The 25,073-nt window shown below is 35.7% G+C and overlaps 1 protein-coding gene across 1 annotated transcript in view; it reads left to right on the top strand.

The window, feature by feature from the left end:
- The window catches only part of LOC150092820 (low-density lipoprotein receptor-related protein 4-like), a 1,164,745-nt gene that overhangs the window by 129,059 nt on the left and 1,010,613 nt on the right, over positions 1–25,073 (top strand). The window contains exon 3 of the mRNA XM_090414290.1: positions 399–491. Coding sequence (XP_090270416.1) covers positions 399–491 — 93 coding nt within the window. The remainder of the gene's footprint in view (positions 1–398; positions 492–25,073) is intronic.

The following is a 25,073-nucleotide window of genomic DNA, read 5'->3' as shown; positions in this document are numbered from 1 at the left end:
TTTTAAGGTTCCCCGATCTTTCACAATTTTATATTTGATAAAGACTCGAACAAAAACTAGTCAACTTTTGCTTTAGAAAATAGACTATCCATAATGTGAGGACTTGCATTGAGATGGGATTACGAAAACATTCTTAATTATATAAATGAAATATTAAAATCAATATTTCGATAATATTTTGTTTCATACAATTCAAATATTCCAGTTCTCTTTCTCTTTGCATGTCGCGATGACGTAAAAAAACGAATTGAAAGTCAGTAAGCGTACAGTTCTTGTATGTTGGTTTATAAACATACAAGAACTGTATGGTAAAAAACTCGAATGAGTTGCATTAAAAAATAATGCAACTCATTCGAGTGTATTAGGTTTCAGCTCTTAATGATGTTATTTCTATCTAGATGTCTCTAAGCTAGAAGAATTCAAGCATGACCGCAAAGTGCCGACACTACTTGGTGCATTATGTGGCGACGCTCTAAGCTCTGCACAGCAAGGTATGTTTAAAACAAATTTGAGATTTGAATGATATACATGCATAAGTTATATTTACTGTGGTACACAACGGTTACGGTAGAGTTTTATAAAGAGAAAATAGTGTCTCTTTTGCTCAGTAACGATGATGCACATTGATTGAAAAAAAAAATTTTCTTGTCTAATATCTTACTAGTATACAACTCACGGATGAGATAATCAGTCTCGTATAGCGGTCCAAGTGCTTTCCCCCCCTCAAGACAAATAAACCGACCAAAAAATACCCCAATGAACGGATTTATTTATCTATTTTATGTTTAATAAAACTGCAACGCAAGAACTGCCTGCCGAACTGCGACAAATATTAAAAACAGCGTAAGTGTTAACAGATAGGCAACATAATTTAATAAAAGAGACTTCAGGACAACGCGAATCACTGATTACCTTACATCTGTGATATGAAATTTGGCACATCCATAATAAAAGTGCACATCAACCAATTAAATATACGATAACTTATCATCCATCAACATATGACAGAAACACTGAATGAAATAAGTACTGCCACTTGCATTTCACAGTACGAACCTCTCAGATTAAGCGAAAACACAGGCCTATCTTTCCTGTGATTCTGGTTGTATATATATATATATATATATATATTTAGAGAGAGAGAGAGATTTTTTTAGTTATAGATATTTTTTACTATTATTTAAAAATAACAATCTTATGTACAAAGATTAACCGGCTTTGGTTCTCTGCAGTCAGGCACAGAGTCAACATGCTCAATGCGTACATAGGAATACCAATTGTTTTAAGACGCTATTACACTTTTCATACTAATACGAGTTATTATAACATGATACTACGACTTACACGAAAATAACAGTTGCTATAAGACAGTATTACATATTTACATGAAAATTGTAGATGATCATTATTCACACTGTTAAATGGCACAAAAATATCTTTCTTCTCCCTTTTTTTTTTGGGATGGGGAGCAATGATATTACTTCTATGTTGGAGAGTGGATTGTGATGCACTCGCGCTGCTCAGTCAGGAGTTGATTCTGTGTATTCCAGTCTTGGTGGAAAAGGTCTAAGGTATTGTTCTGCCTGTGGTGATGATGCTTATGTAGAATACGACTTCTCGCATTTTGTTTAAAGGCTGTAAGGAGATGGTCAGCCCCCTCTCTCAATGAAACTGTTGTGCTATTTTGTCTTGTATGTCGAAGATATACAAGTGCTGTATGTTTTTTTTTTTTTTTTTTTTTTTTATATTGGAAGGTATAAGTCCCACCCATGCATTTTTGGGTTTTCTCAAAAGACTATGCACTGGATCTTTTGTCTCGCGAGGTCTGAGCCGCTCTTTCGTTATGCTCGCAGGAGTAATCGCTTAAAAGCAGATTTCACGGTGTGTATCTGCTCGGACGGATTTCCATATTCCAAGTTTGCGAGTGATTTTGGAAAGTGCTAGGTAAGGCTCGTCCCTATCACAGGATGAAACAGGTTTATTTGAAACCATAACAGACCATTTAGATGACATGTAAAGCGGACGATAAGAGACGATATATATCTTATATATATATATATATGTGTGTGTGTGTGTGTGTGTGTTAAAGATACCAAGCAATTTTATAAGCTAGGTTTTAATCCTTTTTCCCAAGTAAGCAAACAGACAAGAAAGTCAAGTTTGCTCCTTCACGTAGTGCAAGTCTTAGGCAACTCGTGGTAAAGGTGGATTAAGCTCCGATCATTTTCCTTAGTATTTTCCCCTAATGCAAAGCACATCCCCTTGCGGAGATGTATGATGCTATCCATTAAAGGCAAGGGCCACTACCTAGACCGGTTTTGACCTTTATTGAGGTCTCGTCAGTGGGAGCCAGACCTAAAAATGCCTAGATTGAAGTAATGCAGAGCTTATAAATTTTACCTAAACAAGTTGCCACAAGGTGCTTTGACCTTATTAAATAAAAATCTCAGGATGAGAGTAAGATGTAGAAAGTTTTTTTACCTTGAGTATATACTATGTTAAAGATACCAAGCAATTTTATAAGCTAGGTTTTAATCCTTTTTCCCAAGTTAGCAAACAGGCAAGAAAGTCAAGTTTGCGCCTGCACGTAGTGAAAGTCTTAGGCAACTGGTGGTAAAGGTGGAGTAAGATCCGATCATTTTTTCTTAGTATTTTCCGCTAATGCAAAGCACATCTCCTTGCGGAGATGTATGATGCTATGCATTAAAAGCAACGGCCACTACCCACTTAGTATCTTTAACATAGTATATACCCAAGGTAAAAAACTTTCTACATCTTTCTCTCATCCTGAGATGTCTACATCTTTCTCTCTTCCTTATACAAATGTAAGTATTATATAGTTGTTTGCAAAGTTCATTGAGCACAAACTTCTGTCCATCCATTCTTCCTTTCTGTTTTACTCAGATGGCATAACCATCACATCACATCACCTAAAGACAAAATTGACGTTTTCTCATCATTCTTCTATTCTTCCCCAGTGCATTACTAACAGCTCTTCGGAAGTCTTTTTGGATTTTATCTAGAAAGACATCAGTTAAATCTCGAACAATCTAGATACTAAAAAAGGGCACATGCTGCTGATGGTGTTCCTTCAATTGTACTCTCAAAAGTCCATTTTATCATCAGTACACAACTTTTTACTAAGCTGATTACCATTTTCACTCTTACCGTATTCCCCTTTTTATATTTCCCTACTAATGCGGGACTCTTCAGGGCTGTTTTTTTTTTTTTTTTTTTGTGTGTGTGTGTTTGTGTATCCTCTACTGCTATATATAAATTATCTTCTCTTCCTAACCTCAAAACAATTCATAATTCTGACGTTAGTATTCGCATTTCTTTTTATTTGACATAGTGCACAAACAACATTGCATGCCGCAGACGACAATCAACTGATCTCTGTCGTGCACAGTGGTGAGGATAATCCGACATTTCAACTTCTGTCGGTAAGACTTCGCTTAGACACGGACCTTTTTATGGGAGGTGTAGCAACTAAAGGTTAAACTAGATATTTCATATGTAGGTGGTCTCCTTTTCTTCGTCAAAACAGGCAAATCGACCGGCGAGCACCCGCAGTTAAGTCATATCATAGCCTCAAAACCTTAGTTCCTTCGTCGTGAATGCCGATCAGTTCAAACTTTTACATAAATCTACTTTAATAAGTAAATATTTAAATAAATCACTGAGCTATGTCATTTGTCAGTGAGACAAATACAATCTAGTCTGTTTCAACGTTACCAAATATACAATCCCCTTTCCCTCAAAAGAGACGTCACAATTACTTGCAGCAATATCCAAATCCTTGGAAAAGATGGGGTGTCTTTTCGTGGACTGATGCATCGCATCCATAGCCGCCCCATTTTCCAATAAAAACGCACACGCAGGCGCGCACACACACAAATTACCACTAATAGAATGGTTTTATTAACATAAAAAAACATACGTAATTTTATGTATTACCAAATAATATTCACATTTGAAACGTATAGTTCATGCAGGTGAGTTTTATAGCTGTTCCGGATGTATTAGAATATAGGTTCTTGTATCTGTCATGTATGGGATAAATAAATAAATATATACATATAAAGATCAAATGACTAGAACCGAGAAAAATGAAAACAAAGTTTATTAATACTACGCAAGTTTTCTGTACTACACAAGTTTCAAGTAATACAAGTTTCAGCTTGTATCAGCCTTCGTCAGGTGCACATTAAAAAAGAAGAAATAACCAGTAAAAACATGGAGGAAATAACTCTAAACAACAGGGAAAATTAGTGTATATATATTTCAACGTTGAAACGTTAAAGTCTGCGCATTCAAAACTGTTCTCTCGTTGGCTTCATTGTTGGGCGTATGCATGCGTATAGCATCTTGTGAACGCCAGTATTTGACCACAGCACAATGACAGTCTGAAGCCAAAGAGGAAACAGTTTTGAATGCGCAGACTTTAACGTTTCAACGTTGAAATATATATACACTAATTTTCCCTGTTGTTTAGAGTTATTTCCTCCATGTTTTTTACTGGTTATTTCTTCTTTTTTAATGTGCACCTGACGAAGGCTGATACAAGCTGAAACTAGTTGTGTAGTACTAATAAACTTTGTTTTCATTTCTCTCGGTTCTAGTCATTCATTCTTTTTTATAAAAATGTATAACAACCGAATAAATCAATCTTCATATATATATATATATATATAAATCTCTGCTTGGATGCTAATAATCGTTTGAAGGTAGTTGGCCGATCTCATGTGGAGCTGGTAGGTTTTCCCTCTCGGAAACTCGCAAGTTTCATCCCACAAAACAGGCGGCCGTGTAGAACTCACACTAGCCCCATTAGCCTTTTGGTTTGACCGTAATTCAAAACACCCACAACTACAACTCTCAACGTTGCAGTATTGAAATAATTAAACGCAAAGTGGATTGTTTATGCTTTAAACGGAACAGTTTTCGAAACTTAAGACCTACAATTTTTATCGAAAACTGTAAGTCTTAAGACTTCAAAATACCTTTCCATTGTTTTATACAATGGAAGGGTATTTTGAACTATTTTGCATCACCTGTGGCGATACACAACCAATGGGTAATCCTGAATAAATTTGTTATCACTGAGAAAAAATTTAATTAATTTCAAATCCGATATCTAAAAACTTGAATAATTATACACATTTTTCAAGTTTTAAATGCAGTGTCCAGCAATCTACACGAAGCAATAAGAGGAGAGCGAAAAACACTGAACAACACATGAAACTTATCGTTGTTTTTTCTTCAAACGGAGGTTAGTAATTATGATTAATTTCAACGCGTTGAATTCAAATAAAACCTACAATTGTCCTATCACCCTTTGGTTTTGTCGGAATCAAAATTACATGTTAACATACAAATTACATTTTTTATAAATCTGTAGCATAGGTTTATGCGTATTCACGTACGGTTTAAAACGTTTTCAGCTTATAAAAATCGGAAAAGCTAACTCTAGGACAACGGTCTTTAGCTCGACTCTCCCTCCCGAATAAAAGTGCTGTTACTTTGCAGTTACCGCTGATTGTTTGATTCATCATAATTTACATATTTAAAAGAGTGAGTCCTAATCTCATATTTCTTCGTATGTATAGCATATGGTACTGGAATAGAGGGATATTTATTCAGTGTGTTAGAAATATAATAATCCAACTAAGCTTTGATCTGTCTAAAAAAAATCCACTCATCCGAATCATGTTTTCTTCCCAACGTTTTCATTAATACGTTGACATCCTTCTGAACCATAACGTTACCATTCATAAAAAATTATAATAACGAGAATTCAAAACTTTGATAATGGTTATGAAACTAGGCGATCCTCCTTCGCTTTTCATGCTGATTCCACTCATAAAATTTAATTATCAAATAAAGTACTCGCATAACTGTCAAATTAAAATCTAGTTCACGCGAACATGATGCTTCACTTTCAGCTTCATTGGTAGAGTGATCTTCATCAACAGTCCATATTTCAGGTAGATGAGTAATTGTCAGCATACTATCATGAGGTAAGTTTCATAGTTCAGGACATGTTCGTGTATTTTATTACGTTTCAACTTTGCGGCAGTTCGGTCATCGCTTTGTTTTCGTAGTTTCTAAACTCCCTCCATACCTGTGCTACAGCCATCAGCATTCCTGATGGCATTACCTTAAAAAAAAAAAAAATGGTGCAGCAAATGTTGAAAGCCCATGTCCGGACCTTATCTCTCTGTTTACATCTAAAGTGCAATTTATTCGATTTCTTGATCAAAGAAGTGATTTCTTGTTTCTCAAATTTTCATATTGCTACTCCACACGTACCATATACGTTGCATCTTCAGCTTGAAATATTAAATGACTCTCTGTCCTTTGTGAAACAACTGAGCAACTATACTATAACGCATTTCACAGTCGCTTTAATCCCACAATTGTTAAGATTAGGCAAATACTATATCACTATCACCTTCATCAATTCCTGATATATATTTTCAGTATGTGCAAGATAGTATGGTACCACTGTACAGCTAAATTTTATTATTTATAATATAATTTTATTAATTACATTATTACTTACTTCCTATCGGCACTTTTTTAGTTTCAAATTAATTTGTCAGGTTTCCAATATTGTTGGATCTTTGGTTTTTCTGGCATTTTTCTTCCATGTTATCAAACACCTGTTTAGTTAAAGCCCTAAACTTTCCTTTCCCATTCTGTTCTATTTAAGTAACCACAACAGTTAGGTTAATCAGCTCTCCCCACAGAAATGGTTTCTTTATTTTATTATCTATTGATATATTTAATTTGCTATCATCACTGAAAGTGTGCCCAAATAACGGAATTGGTTTGCTTCTTCTTCTGCAGTCTCCTTTAAGAATGGCGCTAATGTTTTCCATAATCATTTACTTGCATATCTTTCACAGTTGTCTTTTTATTGCCAATTTTCATACCAAACATGTTATAATCGTTACGTAAGTGCAGAAGTCCCAAAAAACTAGTACGAGATTTACATAAGAGTATAACAACAGATGTTGTTGCATAAAGGTCCGATTTTAATATATCCTTTTGAGTATCAGATTTAATACCACTTTTCTGCATAATGTATATATGATTCATAACAAGGAAGATATCTTGCATAAGCATAAATTCACTGAACATCAACAGATGCCTTTTCTCGAGGTTTCAGCTCTCTGTAAACCAGTCACCCATCGTCCATCCATTTCGCTGAGTCTGTCCGTTTCATTTTTTTCAAGAACTCTATCCTCTTTCCTGTTTTGAGAAGTCCACCTTCCATTATCTCTGTGCTTCCAAAGTCTTTCAGCTCTCTTCTGTCAATGCACTTAAGGATTCTTAACGCTCTACTGATGCCTTTTCTAGACCCTATCCTACACAGAAAAGCAGAGTATGAGATCTTGAATAGTATGCTGAAACACCAAACCTCAAAACTAGCTTTTCCTTATCAGATTTCACAAATACATACACGCGCAGGTACTATACTACAGACGTCTTATCAGAACCTCTGATAGGCACACGCCATGTCTCACAACGTTTACCTGCTTGACTTTAGTTCAGATATCTTTCTCTGCATCTGTCAGTTATAGCTGCTGCCTTACAACTTGAGGATGGACTATTATTATTATTATTTGTCACCTCCAGGGAGTCCAGAGACTCATTGAAGGAGGGCATCTACTCTACAACTCTGCTTCCACCACTCACAATCCACCAACTGGCCGAAACTACACCAACGTCATCTACCACCGATCACCACCACTAGTATTTGCACAGAACTATATATTTCACTGCACAATATTCCATTTATATCTTTCAGTTTTAGTGTTTAGAACATCTTCTTTCTTGTCACTTCATGAAATGCCTTTGTTAAATTTCAATGGTTTCTCGACTACTTAGTGATGTGAAATTATTTTCATGAAAACTCACTTGTTTTACCCAAAGTTTTTATTCTGCAATTTTTCATAAGCCCTTATTAAAAACAAACGTATTTTGAATTAAACTCGGAAGCCACGATTAGCATTATTGAGTTCTGTTTCTCCTTTACTATAAATTGGTTTAGTATACACTGCTATACTTTTAAGATGCATCTACGATTGAAGACTTCATTTTGCCTTATGATGCGCAACATAAATGAAAATATTTATTATAAATTTATGATAATATATGGAGGAGCTTCATATGCTACCACAAGATTACTAGTAATACTAAGTAATACGGCGAATGTTTCAAAAAGATGGATTTATATGCGCTACATATTAGATAGGCAGAAAATGGAAACTAAAATCGTGAGAAGAAAGAAGCAATTTTATAATCATCCCGTCACATGACAGGTTGTAAAAAATTTATAGTAAATAAATGCCATGGGTTAATCAAGAGAAATGTAATTTCTTGATATGCTGTTTGAAGAGCTTAATGTTTGAGATTTTGGGAACACTTTTGGGGAAGGTTATTCCAAGAACCGAGGTAGAAAGAATGAAAGTTGAATGAGAAACAAGTTCAATGAGTCAAGGGTTTCATTGCAAAGGATGGTCAGCATCCATTTTCGTGTTGAAGGTTTAACAGAAATGGGAACGTGATGGATTCCAGTTCTGCGCCCATGGAAATATCTGCAGAGGAAGCAAAAATGCGGAAACTGACCGTCTGTAATACAATAAGTAGCTAAAGTCGTGTGTGTGTGTGTGTGTGTGTGTGTGAGAGAGAGAGAGAGAGAGAGAGATGGGGGGGTCGCCAGTTTGCAAACTGTCCTCTTCTGGACAACATCAAGAATTTTAGAGAAGTTTTTGGTACATAGCACATAGCAAATTTATTGGTTGGACAGATGAAAAGTAGTCTTGAACGAAAAACGAATGCTAAGAGCTTACTCTTAGCATTAAGTGTCACTCTGAGAAGTAAGATTTTCTTTTGATTGTTAAACTGAACATTATCAAACGTTAGGTAAGATGAACTAATATTTTTTTTTAGAAATAAGACAGTTGTGTTCTGTAAACAATAAAGGGCTTAACTTGTCATCATCCCTGATTGTAGATCTGAGCTTGATGTCTGAGCACTACAGACATTGGTAAGAGGCATGAATTATCGATAGTGTTTGAGGTCAGTGAGAGAAAGTCGTTTATGTATATCCTAAAGAAGTTGGGTGAAATAACAACCCCGAGGCACACATGCCTTAATAAGAAAAACTGATGACACGGTCCACGGTTACACACGCAGTGAATGACTCTATGGTGGCGATGGACTGGCAATCTAGTTCAAAGGAAGAATGGTAACTTCCGAAGATGCCTTTGATGCCAAATCTTACCAAATGCCTTGGAAATGTAGAATGTAACATCACAGGTTTCTCGAAATATTTCCATCGCTCGTGTCCAGGAAATCTTGGACACGAGCGGAATCCATATTGGTAGTCACTGATTAGTTGATAGTTCTTCAGGTATCGAAGTTAACTGTTGTGACCTCCATTAATTTGGGCAGTACTTCCTTGCTTGGGGTGGATGACAGTTGAGTGTAACATAGTGTAGAGATAATAAAGGACAGACATTAGTTTAGGAGCGCATCTTTTGAGTACAATGCATGTAATGCTATCAGGAACATTTTTGGTTAGTTTCCTGTTGATTGAGGCTGACCGGAAGCTCTATAAGAGACGTGTGATGCAATGTTTCAGGTAATGATGGTGATTTCTCATGTTCATTTATGCAGGTGTTGGATCAGAAGAATGACGAGGAGATCAGTTCATCTTTGGATATATTTGCAGTATTACTTATTTTCTTTATCAGTTAATTCAAATTTAGTTCGATCATCAAAATAAGAAGAGATGTCAGCTGGCCGCAGCATATTAATGAATTTGGAGAAATAAGAAGGAATTACAGTTGCTTATTTTGATTCAAAATACCTTCAAGGTAACAAAAAGGCGAACGATTAGGTTTTTCACTAATGAAATAATAACTTACTTTCTAAGGAAAGTATAATTTCAAGTCTATGGCGACGTTTAGAAAGCCGGAAGTGCGTTTGAATGAAAGATGGTACGAGTCGTTTACAAGCCAACTAAGAACAATGCTAATATTGATATGAAAATTTAATTTCAGGTTTTAACAACAATGCAGTCAATATATCTTTTAATTAATTAATTTTTACCAGCTTTGGTAGATTAGTTCGATAATGTTCTCGTCGCAACGCCGGAGACAAATCGAGTTGCACATTGAACGCAATGCTTCCAGCATAACGAATGTCAGTACTTTGCGTTTGCACATCCAATAACATATTTTCTCCTACCCTATTTCATTATTTTAAATATATATGAATGAATATTATAATTGTATTTATTTAAAAAAATGTTTACGTGCCGCCTCGAATTCGGTGATACGAATGCATTTCATGAACTCGTGAAGCAATTATTAAATTTCTGTTCTCTCTGTTTCATTCATTAGTAATTAAGTAGTTATTCGACAGTGTTAAAGTTTTGTTTCTACAGATAAACTCTCTTAAAGAGAAGAATCCAGAATTACCGTCCTAGTTAGCTGAGTTGGCGTATCCGCTTTCTAGCCAACAGGCCGCGGGTTCGAATCCAACCATGAGCATGGATATTTGGAGTTGTCTTTAGGTGAGAGATGAATTTTATCGACCGATGTGAGCCCATCGCCTCCATTCCTTTATTGAAGATATGAAGTGAGTTGAAAAAGTTGCCTTCTTTGGTCTCAAGAGCACGAGTTTCGGAACTATGTAGAAATAAATGAGAAGAAAAAAAGAGAAAACGTTCAGCCCAACCATCCATGGCACTAATGTATTATAGGTTCAAAAATATAGTGAGTGGGAGTAAAATAAAAACCAGTATCTTCGCTATAGAGTAAACTCACTACTGACGTTCCAAATGAAGATAATAGATCATATGAAAAATAAAATCATATATTTTGTTTCATTTTATTAAGAAACCTTGAAACATAAAAATGTCTGTAATCAAACATTGCATTTGAATTTGTTTATTAGTTGTAGATCGATAATATATGTGCCCCGCGCACACACACACACACACACACTGATACATAACACAAGCAGATAGTTTAGCTTCCTGATAAATTTCTGTATACTTCTCTTGATTCACTACTTAACTTGTATGGATCGAATTCAGTTACTCTTTCAGGTCACAGGAGTGATCATGAAACTGTTCTACTTAGGATTATGAACTGCTTTATGAAGTAGTCATTTCGTTTGTTTTTTATTCTAATCCAACTTTTATTATTCTGTTCTCCATATTTTTATACTCGCCTTGATGAAACTCTGCACAGATTTTTTATATCTCTCCCTGCCACGCTTCGTGAAGTTTCCCTTCAGCAAACACGGGTTTAATGCCTTATAAACAAGTCCTTTGATTTATCTCATTGACACCATGTGGTTTCTCGTTCCACATAGTTTTCTACATAAAGTCATAGCAGTATTTAGCATGAAACTTGCAAAGGAGTCTCGGAATGATGTCTAGAAAATAAGTCATCCTTTGGAGAATGAATAAATGGATAGTCGACAAGAGGAACATTTTACTGAAATAACATACATGCAGATCTTTAATTTTCACTCCTTTTAACGAATACATATTTCAGACAATGGGATTGTTTGTTTCATCCATTTACAGTTGTCCTGTTAATTTTTATTAGGCGTTGTTTCTATGGATAAATTCATTTCTCTATGAAATTAGTTGCGTTTTCTGGATTTAATACTCAGACAGTAGAGTTTGAAAAGTGGACTAAAAGAAAACACGCTTGCGAAAGAGAATATATTTATGGTCGTTACGAAAATATTAAAAATGTGTGTGTCGCGCGCGCGCGAACGTCATGCATAATAGTATTAATTCGTTTATAATGAGCGTCGCCTTTGTAACGAAACGAATATAATAAATTTAAAGCAGGTATATAGCCTGGCTTTGAATGTATCAACATCCACAAAAAATTGAAACTTATAACACGTTAATTGTGCATGCGGAGTACAGGTTAAAAAATTGAAGTGGTCTGCTCTTGAGATTAAATATGCTTACAAAAGGATGCAATCAAACTGATATTTTTTCATTTTTTTAAAAGAATCTTTGATAGTTTTGTACAAAATACTGGTAATGTCCAATTTTTATGTGGCACCAGGCTGAAAGTTTTGAAAGTAGTTTTTTTTTAACACACTCTCCACTATATCAGAATCAAAACGGAAACCAGATCACACCTACGCACAACAATCCAAGTGAGGTCTTATCAAGCCTTGTAAAGAGGCAAATGACATCCTTATTTTTAAATGTCAAGTTAGTTTCAGCGTTGCAATTTTTGAGTTGTATTTGCAATCTTTGCTACATGGTCCCTGAACTTCAACTTCCTATCTACTAACACTCCAAGATCCCTGGCCTCATCAGTTTCTTCTAGCGTAATCTCACCAATATAATATGACATTGGAAATCTAATCACGCCAAACTGCATGACTGCATTTACTGAAATTGTACTGACATCCATTTTCCCATGCCCACAATTCCAGCCTATTCAAATTATTCTGCAAATACTGCATATCAGCAGCATTCGTGATTACCATACCTATCTTTGTATAATCAGCAAACAGCTCTGTCGCATGTCAATTCCCTCCCAATATCATTAATGTATAGATTGAATAACAGTGGACCAAGCACTGATCCTTGTCTTACACCACTAGTTACTTTAAATCTTGCGGATTAACATCCCCCCGTATCCCACTTTTTGATATCTGTCAGTCAGCTATCCTCTTATCCCGCTAATATTTTATAATTCAAACCCATATTCTCCAATTTATGTAACATTCTTACATGCTGTATTCTGTCAAAAGCCTTAGCAAAATCCAAACTCAGTGGTAACATTATTATAGAATGTGAGCAGGTTGCTAAAATATGACCTTCCGTTAGTAAAGCCATGCTGTTCATTGCAAAGTAGAGATTCACTGTCAACCCATTTCTGAATGCGAGCCCTAACCAGCTTATCCAAAATCTTCACCACGGCTCCGGAGATATTCATTGGTCGATAGCTGTATTCTTTGCACCACCCTTGTGCAATGGGATTACCATACATTCTTTCTCTCCTGCGGAATCTTCCTTTTGTTGAGACTCAAATTATATAGACTGGTCAGAGGAATATCCAGTTCACCTGAACATTTTTTTTTAATCCAGTTATCTATTTATCTTTAGAATATGCTTCCAGTACATAATTCTAAATTTATATTGATATATATATATTTATATAGTTTTTAAATTCTAAATTTTTAAATACCACAAAAATTACATATGAAGCAAACAATGTTAATAAAAGAAAAGTCAAAATTCTTTTCTTATCCGGGAACAGAGTGGTGGGGATATTTTGTTCTAAAGTTTGCTACAATAACAACAACCAAAAAGATAAAACTATATTTATAGCTACCGTAGAAAACTGATAGAAATTTTTGGATATTACATATAGTGATCTCAGAATGCTTTGGTAATTATATTTTCTTCTTCTTTGGTCTCTTTCTTGGCCTGTCAAGTACTCTTGGTTTCTGTAACATTAATTCAGTATGATAATTTGGTTCGTGTTTTATCCACCGCAATATTTGTTTGTAAATAGCGTGTGCTCTTCTGGACGGTTTATTTATATAGATGAAAATCAGAGTTTCCAGGAGGAAAACTCTGCTATTCTCGTATGAAATAGGTTAACTTACCTTCGTTTGTAAAGCCCCTATATAAAAGTCTTCACGTCTTCGGTATGATTCAAATCTTGGTCTTTTCAAGCAAAGAGTATCATCGCTACCGACTAAGCTACAGAAGCTAATTATGTGTATATATAAGTTTGAATTAGTATTTGAAAATCAAAGTTTGCTTGCATAAAACACTCTGGGTAACATTTGCTAGGGAATAGATTATTAAGATTATAATTGAAATTCACTTTGGAACTGAAGTTACTGCATGTGCTTATGACCAGTTTTGTCCAGGTAAACACACAACCACATAAGCATGTGCATGATATAAGATTCAAGTTAAAGGCCGTTAATTACTGTCCAAAATGCTACCTGGGAAGCCAGCAAAAGCATTGTTCATTTGTTAGGCAATAACTAGAAATGTATAATGGAGTCAGCTTACTGAATAACCAAACATACAATAATAATTTCTTCAATAATAGAATTTTTACATGAATCTTGGAATGCACATCCCATTTGCCAAGTTTGATATTTCTTTGACATAGAAAACAATTTTTAACTTGTCTATTATTATCCTTCAGAGCGTCTTTGTCACTAATAATATAATAAGCGATATAAATAATAAATGAATGTAATTACTATGTTAATTATATATGAAGTTTATAAATAATTAGCATAATTAGTGCAGTGTTCATCCTCTTTAACTGCATGCCGGCAACTAGCAGTACGATTCTAATTAGGGATGAAGTCAGTTTTCAAGTAATTACATTCTGCTAAGACCTTCTTGAACCTACGGTAACTACTGCACGTCTAGATTCCTCGTCTCATTATACTGCCTAATATAGAGTTAAGTTTGCCATGTATTTTCTATTTCAGAGATTAGAAAAGAGCATATAATGATCATGAAACTGGATTTGATGCAAAATGTGAAACAGTGAATTTATTTAGGATAAGAAAACAAAGATGGAGACTTTCACAGTATTTAGACATCTAAAATGTTATTCATAAGCACAAACATTTCCTAAAACCCAAAAGTAAGTATTGTTATCCGAGTTTGTTTTATCAGATTTCTGGCAATGAAAGAAGTGTGGGGAATCACACTTATTTGCAATACTCTTGTAGGATATGTTGGTCATTACCAAATGCTGTTTGCATAAATCCATATGTATTCTCTTGCCATGTTACCGATTTTAAGAAAAAAAATATTGATTTAGGTGTCGAACATCATTAAATGTTATGCGCAGTAATAATTACGCTAACGTAATTATTACGCAGTAATAATTACGTAATAATTACGAATGAAGCGGAATAAGGAAATGTGACATTCTCAATACAAATAAGAACTTGTCTTGACACGCCGTTGCAACCTCTGAACGGTATGATACTTTCTGATGAAAGTGCACATCATCCATAGAGAATCGGCAGATTTAGCTAATAAATTCCTTACGGACGGCTTTACGTACCAGTGATGCAGACTGAACCGAGGTGACTGCCATGATAGATTCAGATCAGTTCACTAGCAATTCATCTTCTGCACCTGAATAACCAGCCATCTCTCTTTCTCTCTCTCTCTTCCAAACTACATCATTCTTTCAGAGTGAATCTTGTTCACTGCCTTGAAACTAACATAACGCATGCGCAAAATTCGAGCACTACGTGATATGCAGTATGTTGCTGTCCACGACAATGATTCAAACTGTTTTCTCTTTTTTTTTGTGCGTGTATCATACATTAATAGTGTGACGGCACTCAGTTATGATAAACTTCGAAAATGTACCAAAATTGCTTTAAAAATACAGAATTCTCCTGTTTCTTTAAGTTCTTTCTCTTTACTGTTAAGATGCGATTAAATCTTGTTAAAATATGAGCTCGGTACAGAGGAGCCCCCCCCCCCCCCCTCTATTCCTAAGTATTATTTTCTGTTTACTATTGAAATAGGGCTGCATTTGTTTTAAAATTAACTTGTACTTCAGATAAACCATTCCTTCCTTTTCCTATCTATTACGGTATGCCCTTTGCTGTCATCGGTTTGATCTTGTTGATGGTAAAGTTTAAAATACATTCACTTGTAATTACGCTTTTCTAGAAATCAGTAAGCTGACGTCTAGCTCTGTTAGCCGCAGAGACCGAATACTTCCACATTTTCTGTAATTAGCTATATAGTCTGATGTATCACAGTGCCAGGCATTAAAGGAAGAGAGAGAGATTACTGAAAGTTTGGGTCACCTATTTCAAGAGCCTGACGTATGTTAATGACGACAAGTTTAAAAGTAGAATTATTTTACGGATCAAGAGTCGTTGCGAAATGAAAAGAGATAGCAGCCACTAACGAGGCGTATATCGCGATACAGATAACCTTGCAGGAGGAAGCAGAAAACAGGTTTAACAATAGAATGAGACGAGCCAGAGTTTATTAACGATGCACTGCGAGATAAATCCACTTAAATGTAATAATTACTGGCTAAACCACTTTTAAACATCATGCGGAGTATTGATCTGCAATACCGACCTCCATCATATGAAGGAAAGGTAAGAAATGAAAGTAAGTGGATCTCCCTTCTGCACAACCTTGCTTCTGCTATAAATGACTAGTTGTTGTTGTGTGGAACATGATCTTTACAAGACTGCATTGCATTTCTTTCTGAAAGATAGCCATCAGCTTGAGGAAGTACTCAAGTTTTCCGTATAGTTAAGGCATCCCTTGTTGAAAGTTACCTGAGACACTTCTGTGCTCTTTAACAAGAATAAAATGAAAACCAAGAAATTCATTATTGATATATAACCGCTTACAGAAAGAAAGGAAACCGAAGATCACTCTCCACTTTAAGTTATTAATATCAACTAAACTTTGGGAACAGTATTTCCTACTTCCTTTGAGGAGATGTGTATAAAATACTTTGCATTCGTTTTCTTCTAGATTACGAAAGCAGATAATGGACATTTTAAATAAAAAATAAATCTAAACTTCATTTTTATAAGCTGTTTGAAAATCTTTATTTGTTTATAGCGAATTATTAAATGATTAAAACCTTGATTTAAATTGAATTAATTGCACTCGATAACTCCTCTGTCTTGATAAATCGCTTCATACTGTTTACTTGGGAATCAAATCAGAGATTTAGAAAATATTCTTTATAAAATAAATTTTAATATTATATTTCATATTTATTGAGTTGTTTGGAGTTATCTTTAAAGCATGTCGGTCAGTTGCGTATATTCTTATTTAGCGTTGTTTAATAGGAGGAGCACTCCTCAAGCCTCCTCTATAAACGTTTTATACACACATGACAAGATTTAAATCTTATTTCCAGTCAGTGTGATTGTTTGCATATTAAAACTTGGACCTGCGTATCACAATATCGCTTATTTTTATTTTTTTTTTTTAATTTTCCGTTAGGTGTTAATATAAGAAGCCGGTATAATTTCTACAACTTTGCCGTTCAGAAACATCCCTAGAAATGTCGAATGAATATATGAGATGGGACTGAACCCTGTGATCCCCTTTTATTGATCTTCGGATATTAAATAGATTGAAATAATGTTTTTTGGACATGACGTTTTTTTTCCTAATTGGAATATAATGCATTTTGCAATTAATACCATTTCCTTATTCTGGTAGTGTTGGCATACAGCCCTTGACTTGAAAGTCCGTATTATCACAGATACCCGTCTAAAACTGAGGTGAACCCAATATTTCGAAACGGTCTAGTAATTGAATCCTAAAATATGTTAAATAGAAAGCGACCAAAAGGGCTCTTCAAAGATCATGTCTTCTATTGGTGCAATATTACGGCTGTTTATTTTTCAAGCGGGACATGCCCGTGCCCGCAAGGATGCAAAAGTGATATCGTTTCACTTTGCGTTAAAGCAAACCTGGATATCTTTATAGATCTTAGGATCTCAAGTGAAAATGTTTTCCAGATCGAAAGAATTTATATATCACAAGTTCGAGTGTGTTTCGAGTTGTCCGCAAATCTAAGTCTCACTTGTTGTAATCTAAGTACAGTCTTCATATTTTATGGTGTAAGTTTAACTCTAACGCAGAACGTTTGGAAGGGGTGACGAGCTTCTTACCATTGAGCTATACACAACTTGCTTTTTTTTTTTTTTGTTCTCAACAATATAACTAGAAACTATGGAAGCATTTTGCCATATATAGTTTTTAACAATCTATTAAACCAATTTGCTGTATATATGTTGTTTTATCGCTTTCAGCGTATTAATCTTAAACGCACCTGTTTCTTTTCTGCAAATATTAATAAATATTTCTGTAATGTTTTCCATATTCATGAATAATTTCTCAAATATATTAATGAATAATTGATTGTTTTTGATTTTACTTTCTCGAATAACTTATCACATCTTTCATTCTCCCAGACGTAACATTTCCCCAAAGACTGTAAAGGACTGAGTTGGAATCCTATCTATTTATAAGGGCTTTTTGCTAAAGGCGACACCCAGTCTTATAAGTAAAGCGGAATGTGTTTTCCTTCAAGGAGTTTCCGTCTTTTATCTGCCGGAAAATTAGCAAACCCACCCGAAAATACACACGGTTAACAGATTATATTCTTCTTTCATGATTACAACTAGTCATCCTATATTCTAAGATGCTACTTTGATTTCTAATTTCACCCATGTAACCATCTTATATACATTGAATAACACACACTGTTTGGAAAGAAGTCAACCGACACCATAGCGCCTACCTTAAGATGTAGGACCTCCTTTCGTTGCTATGGCTGCAGCAATTTTACGGCGCACACTTTCTACAAGTGTAGATTAGCGATCAATGGGAATATTTGACCACTCTTCCTGTAGACATATATAATGAGGGAAGAATGTCCCTTGACCTCATCCGATGCTCCAGTTCGTTACACAGATGTCCAATAGAGTTGAGATCAGGGCTCTGTGAAGGCCAGACCTTCATGTCCACAAACCACGCATTTACAGCAGCAGACTTATGACATGGTCCATTGTCTCTTTCAGTAAGACATTGCATTGTCCAGAATGCTCATATACTTCTCGGAGTTCAGTATTCGTGGCACCACAGAGGTCTGAGACCAAACCAGGACCATACGATCACACCACCACTTTCGAATATCCTGTTTATTTTCTCGGTAGAGGGTGTAGGGTGATTCCTCGCCCCATAACTAACGCAGCTTTCCAAGCTTCCGCGTCCCACTGCACACGCTCTTTACACCACTGAAGACGACTCTGCATGTTGGTTCGGGCAAGCACTATATAAACAACGTGTTGCGTGGAATCCAAATGTATTTATTCTTTTAATAGTTTTCCTATTTATATAAAAGTGCAATTTAAAATATTAAATTGCACTTCATATTACTTGAAGCGATGTTATAGGACTGGTATACTCAGAGGATATCGTTATTTAACTTTTTTGCGTCAGTAGAGATTAATATTAGAGGCAGTATGAAGTATTTTTATTTCATGAATTATTATTTTTAATGTGATACGGAATACTTCTCTTTTGTACCTGGCCGTTCTGTCCAATATGATTTATCTTCCGTTTTTTTCTTTCTCTTTCCCTCCTTAGATGCGAGAGAGATGCACAAGACGCTATTTAATACAACTTACTCCTCGGTTTTTTGACAAAATAATTTTTGTGTGAGACATTATTCCACACCAAAGTAATCAATTTGATAAGTTCTAATATCTTTATAGAATTATACATTCAGATAACCTAAACATGTGAACTGAGTTTGTTATCGATATGTGTATGCCATATAAAATTTCCACTTAACATTTTTCCACTAAAGAAAATTTATATCATTATCATCATCTACTTATTTAGTCGTTGAATCTATCACCAGATCATCATTCCGCTCCGCCAGCATCGTCTTCAAAATTTTATTTTTTTACATCAAGAAATAAAAAGAAATGAAAAAAAAAAAAAAACTACTGCAATCCGAATGAGGTATCCTATTTCAAAGAAACGGGTGTCTTCTTCGTCGAATGCTCCCACGCTTTCCTCCAGGCTTCAATCTGTGAGTAAATGGGAGCCTACACACATAAAGGGAGAAAGAGTCTGTGGGTGTCCACGTAACCCAATGATCTACTCCCCGATCACTCTTGCTTGCCGCACCGAAGAGGAGAGTTAACAATAGTGATTAGATTGTGCTGCCCTCTAGCGTAATGCGTCTGACCACCTGCCGAGAATCCCAGAAGTCAACGGGACGCAGTGGATGTCTGTATGTGCGTGCGTGCATGCATGTCCTTTATAGGGTTTGTGTAGTGCGCGCAGTCCATCTTCAGTAAGAGGCGGCAGTGGTCAACGTGCAGCGAACAGTTCCATTCAGCCAAATAAAAAAAAAACTAAATCAAATTGTCGGCAACGTCAGGAATCTGAGAGCGAGATTAACGTCAAGTAAAGACTGAATTGTGGTAGTCACGAGAGAAAGGACTGTCTTGTACTGGTGGAGTCACACTGTCATGTCCGTGCCGACCACCGGGTCCAAGCCATGAACCTGCTCATCTGGGGTGTAGTTTTAACGACAGTCTTCAGTCAAGGTGAGTACTCTTCAGTGGCTCTAAACCGTCTTCTTTGACTCTTTAGCCGCATGAGGAGCGAGAGCATTTCGGTACTGCAGGTAGACTTGCAGGTAGCGAAGATCCATAGAACGTCATTGCCGACTCTTAGCGGCAGCGAGTGGGATGACTGCGGGATGCGAAGGCGTACGTCTCCGTAGTCTTCGCATCCCGGTGAAGGGATAGTGCGGCATACGTTAAGGGACGGAGGAGGGAGGTTACTAAAGTAGAACACTGTCTGAGGGGGTAGGAAGGGGGATTGAGAGGTTTTATTTACTTGTCGAACTGAAGAGTGAAAGTGGCCTCATTTTTTGATGTGCTAAACATGATACGTATCATGGAATCGTTACGCCCTGCTTACCACCAGCTCTCGCTGGAGGCGACAACTGATAAAAGCTGACATCCTAAAGAGAAAAGGACGAAATCGAGTTTTTAACCTTGAACCATTTAAAGTATGTTGGGTTGGGGAAGATGCGTTAGTTGAAATTGGGGAAAACACGAAGAAAAAGATGAAATTGTTGGCTGCTGTTATCATTATAGCAAAATATTTAATTCGTTGTAATTTTTATGTAGAAAAGATGTCGTATTTATATACTGTGCTAAGCCGAATCTTCAAAACCTCCAAGAATATAGGTCTCTCTCAATCTCTGTCTCTGCAAAAATAGTATTTGGGAAATGACACTAAGGCATATCAAATCACTTCTCAGAAGGAAGTATGGTTAATTACCGCGATATATTTCTTAGCCTTAATATATTGAAGTTCTAATGATCATTTTCTCCTTTCTGCATTACAGCAGAAACCAGTATCTACTAGTTATACATTCTATTTTACACATTATGTAGTTTCAAACTATTATTGCTTTATTGTTGAAACAATTAAAATTGTTTGTTAGATTAGCTGGCTTTCTAAAGGAAAGAATGCTTAGAATTTTTAATCGGCATCGTTTGGAAATAACTGTGCTCATTAGTGAAGTCTAAAAATACTCCCAAATCAAATGTGGAGTTTTTCACTGATAATGTAGAACTTATAATTTAGAAATTGTTGATGAGATAAAATTTCCTAATATTTTTATGGTAATAAAAATCACTTAGTCTAGTTGTAGGATGTAACGGGATTAATCAGAAAATTAGAAGCAGCGCTTACAAATTAAGTGCACAGTTGTCTAGGTGACATACATAGTGTAGTCATTTTCTTGTAGACAATAAGAAGACTTCTTCGGTAAGACTCGTAAAGTGTATTTTTATTTATTATTATTTCTGAATCATTGTCCATCTGAAATGTCACTGAAATATATTTCTGTGTTTCTGTGAATGTCGTACCGACATCTGGAATTTACGAACTGCAATATGATTTCATTTCATCATCGTCAAATTTATTAAATATACAGTAGGGTAATATTAGTAGCTCATCTGATATACTAACCTTTGAGCGAGTTTCTCCACCAAAAACAGTAACTGGCCATGTATTACTTTCGTTTGTTGTGTTATAGTTGTGTATTACATAAAATGCTGTTATGTAATTTGCATTCAGTAAGCAGGTTTTTTTTCTCAAACTAGGAACCTTATGGAACTTTTTGGTTCTTGTTTAAATGCATTGATATTTGTTCCAGGTTAAACCTTTCTTAAATCTTATTGTCAAGAATAGATTCTGTTCCCTGAATTTATAGTTTTGAGTGTGCTTTCAGAGCCGTCATTCGGAAACGACGATGTCCAATGCTTGGAAGGTGCTTAGTTTAAATCTTGTCTAAGATTAAATTCGACCTACTCTATAAAAGGTAAATTAGGTGGTGGTTAGGTTTTTCTTTCCTAAAATTTAGGCTTTTCATCTCCCCAGCTAGAAAAACATGCAACTTACAAACAAAATATTCTCATTGTCATGACTTAATCACCTCTTAAATTAGGGTTGAAGAAATGAAAAGTATTTAACAGGCTATATAGGTCTTAAAAAATATACTTTAAATACTTACACGTTTATTTTCTACTTTAGCATGTTCAAAACATTAGACGGGTTCGATTTTAATATCTTAGTGAATGCGGCAAGAGTTTTTCGCTTTCTAGGTTCGATCCTGAGAATACCAGCAGGTGGCTTTCTTATGAGTGATTGAGATATTAATGTTGCGGCTATAAAGAGGATATTTGATGGATAGCACTAAATGGCTGCTGGCTAGTTCATCCACCTACTCATAAGTGGGCAGAAATCAAGGAAACGTTAATTTTGGGACTCATTGAGTTTGGCATTTAGGTATAGGCGAATCTATTAATTGTTTTGGCGAATCTATTAATTGCTTTACTGATATTTGACGTCTTGTATAGAAAATCGTTAATTTGTATTTTGTTATTTTGTGTTATATGAGATTAATAATATCTTCTAATATATTTTTTTTTCTTAAGAAGCTCACATGGAAGATTTTATCTGTTCTGTACAATCGCTGCAGCCATAATTTTCTTAGCTATAAGTGGAAACTCTGCTGTATGTTTCTGTATGTTGTTTTCATAATCAATATGCTACCGAGAATACTTTTTTTAATAATGTCTAGGCTGAAATTAAGAGAGTGGTAATTAGAAACAAGTTGAATCATGTCCTTTCTTAAAAACTGTTTTTACGAGGCCTAATAGGCATCCGTAAAGTTAACTACCTTTCATCTAGATAGATTCTGTCAGAAAACTGATTCGCGCTGTATGTTAGACGGCACTGGTATGCTCTCATATATTCATATGCATGCGCTGATGAGGTGGATTTGGAGATGTTACACGACCATCACCAACCACTGGGACACACTTTACTACTCCAAGTATAAGGCTGCTTAGATCTTGAGAGATTGCCAACTAGCTCGAACCAACTAACTAAAGACAATATGCAAATTATTTGGTTACGCTCGCTAAATTAGCGTATTATTTGGTATCTGTGAGGTTGCTCATTGTATGTTCTTTCTCTAGGCAGTGTAGCTTGACATCTGCTGAAAAACAACTTGGAAGACTGAAGTACGCCAAGTAATCTTGAAACGAAATACTTTCTGATCCAAATATTTGTTGAAATAAAAAAGAATTTAAATATTCATTCGAAATGGTTGGTTGTGGTGTTTACGAAGTTACCTTAGAGAGCACTACTATTTTAAACTTAGGCATTGTTATGAGTTATTACTAAGTGTAGCATATTCAATAGCCTTCACTTACATTACTGAATAATTATCTAAAATAGGATAGAATGTTATAGGAAAAGTAATTTTTGCATCTCTGTTGCCGATGATTGGGATTTATAATAATAATATCGAAACAATGTCGAAAGCGACCTCTGCAAGGAGAAAGCAAAATATTTGCGAAATTATACTACGCTTTAATACACCATTACTTCACTCCCAACTTTTTGAAAACTGAAAATTATGATTTTAGTGAGTCCTTTAATTACGAATATGTAAAACTACAATTTGTTTTAATACAATAGTTTGTTTTTCGAGGCCTTCTCCTTTTGGTCAGTTATAACTAAGTACTTCACTTCAGTATATAGTTACTGTGTGAGGTAAGGAAAGTGCATCCGGAGAGCATCTTGTCATTTCGTGTTGCATTACTGGTGCGGCATAACTAATGTTTTATTCAGCATCTGCATCCCAGTAAAACCTATTAAGTATCATGCGTGATACAGGGATATTATAAAAACTCGTTATTACTTTTACCAAACCCAAAATATCTTCTTTAACAACATGGGGAGTAAGTCAGCTTTACACTCATTACAAAACACGTAGTTTCCGGGCTACTTTTCCCATGTAAAAGTTTAGCGGTTGGAAAACCTGCCTAGAACGGCGGCAATTTCCATCAACAGATGGTTTCTTTCTCCGCATTTGACTCCGAATTGGCGAGGAAGAAGGGAGGTAACATTTAAGTGGGTAGCTTTCGTTCTTCTAGCAAGTCCGCCGAATGTATGCAGATATAAAGGTAAAGAGCAGCTAGAAAGCGGGGAACGGGAGGAGGGTTGGCAAGGGAATGAGAGTAATATTGTTGGTTGTGGCTGAGCATTTGTAATAAGTGAAGCGTGCAAAGAAGGTTGGAAACTCTTCTTTGCTTTCCCTCTGCACATCTTATGCGATAAATTAAGGCCAGCGCGAGTCTTTGGTAAAAGAAAATCCTAAATATGGTAGCCCAGTAACTTCATAAATTTGATAACGTATTACACAAGAGAACTTAATGCATATGCGCTGTATATTTATGTGCAGAGCGAGATATGAAAGTACCGATGAAGAGAGGGAATTAATGAAATATTTCCTTTGAGTCCTTTATGGAAACTGTGCAAAAATTAAAAAAAAAAGGTTTAACAATAAAATCTGGCCAACGCCATGATTCTTTCGAAATCTGCCTATAGGTCATATACATGCATCTTTCCATGTGTGTGTGTGTGTGTGTGTACACACACAGGGTGTACACAAATGTTTACCCTTATTTCAACTGGCTATAATATTTTAACAATGAAACTAACTGAATCTCCAGTTACAGTGCAGCGAATGTTTAGGGCACGGTATGGAAAGAACCTACCTGATGTCAAGCTCATTAAGTCATGGAAGACAAAGGTTTTAGAAACGGGTTCAGTTCATAAGGGTACAAGCAGTGGCAGACCATCGATTTCCGAGGAGACAGTTGAGGCAGTTCAAACTGCCTTCACCCAGTCACCGAGAGAAGTCAATTAGAAGAGCTTCACGTTTGCGTATCAGTTTGTGGACTGTACTTCTTAGCATTTGAAGTTCTAATGAAGTGAGGAAGTTTGAACTGCCTTCACCCCGTCACCGGAAAAAGGATTAAAACAGAAGCGCTTCACTAGAACTTCAAAGCTAAGGAGTACAGTCCACAAAGTGGTACGCAAACGTGAAGCTCTTCTAATTGACTTCTAC

Source organism: Typopeltis vanoorti, chromosome 25 (assembly GCF_054136105.1).
Source record: "Typopeltis vanoorti isolate ZY-2024b chromosome 25, IOZ_Tvanoo_1.0, whole genome shotgun sequence".
In the NCBI taxonomy this organism is placed as follows: Eukaryota; Metazoa; Arthropoda; class Arachnida; order Uropygi; family Thelyphonidae; genus Typopeltis; species Typopeltis vanoorti.
This window is presented reverse-complemented; position numbering and strand designations above follow the sequence as displayed.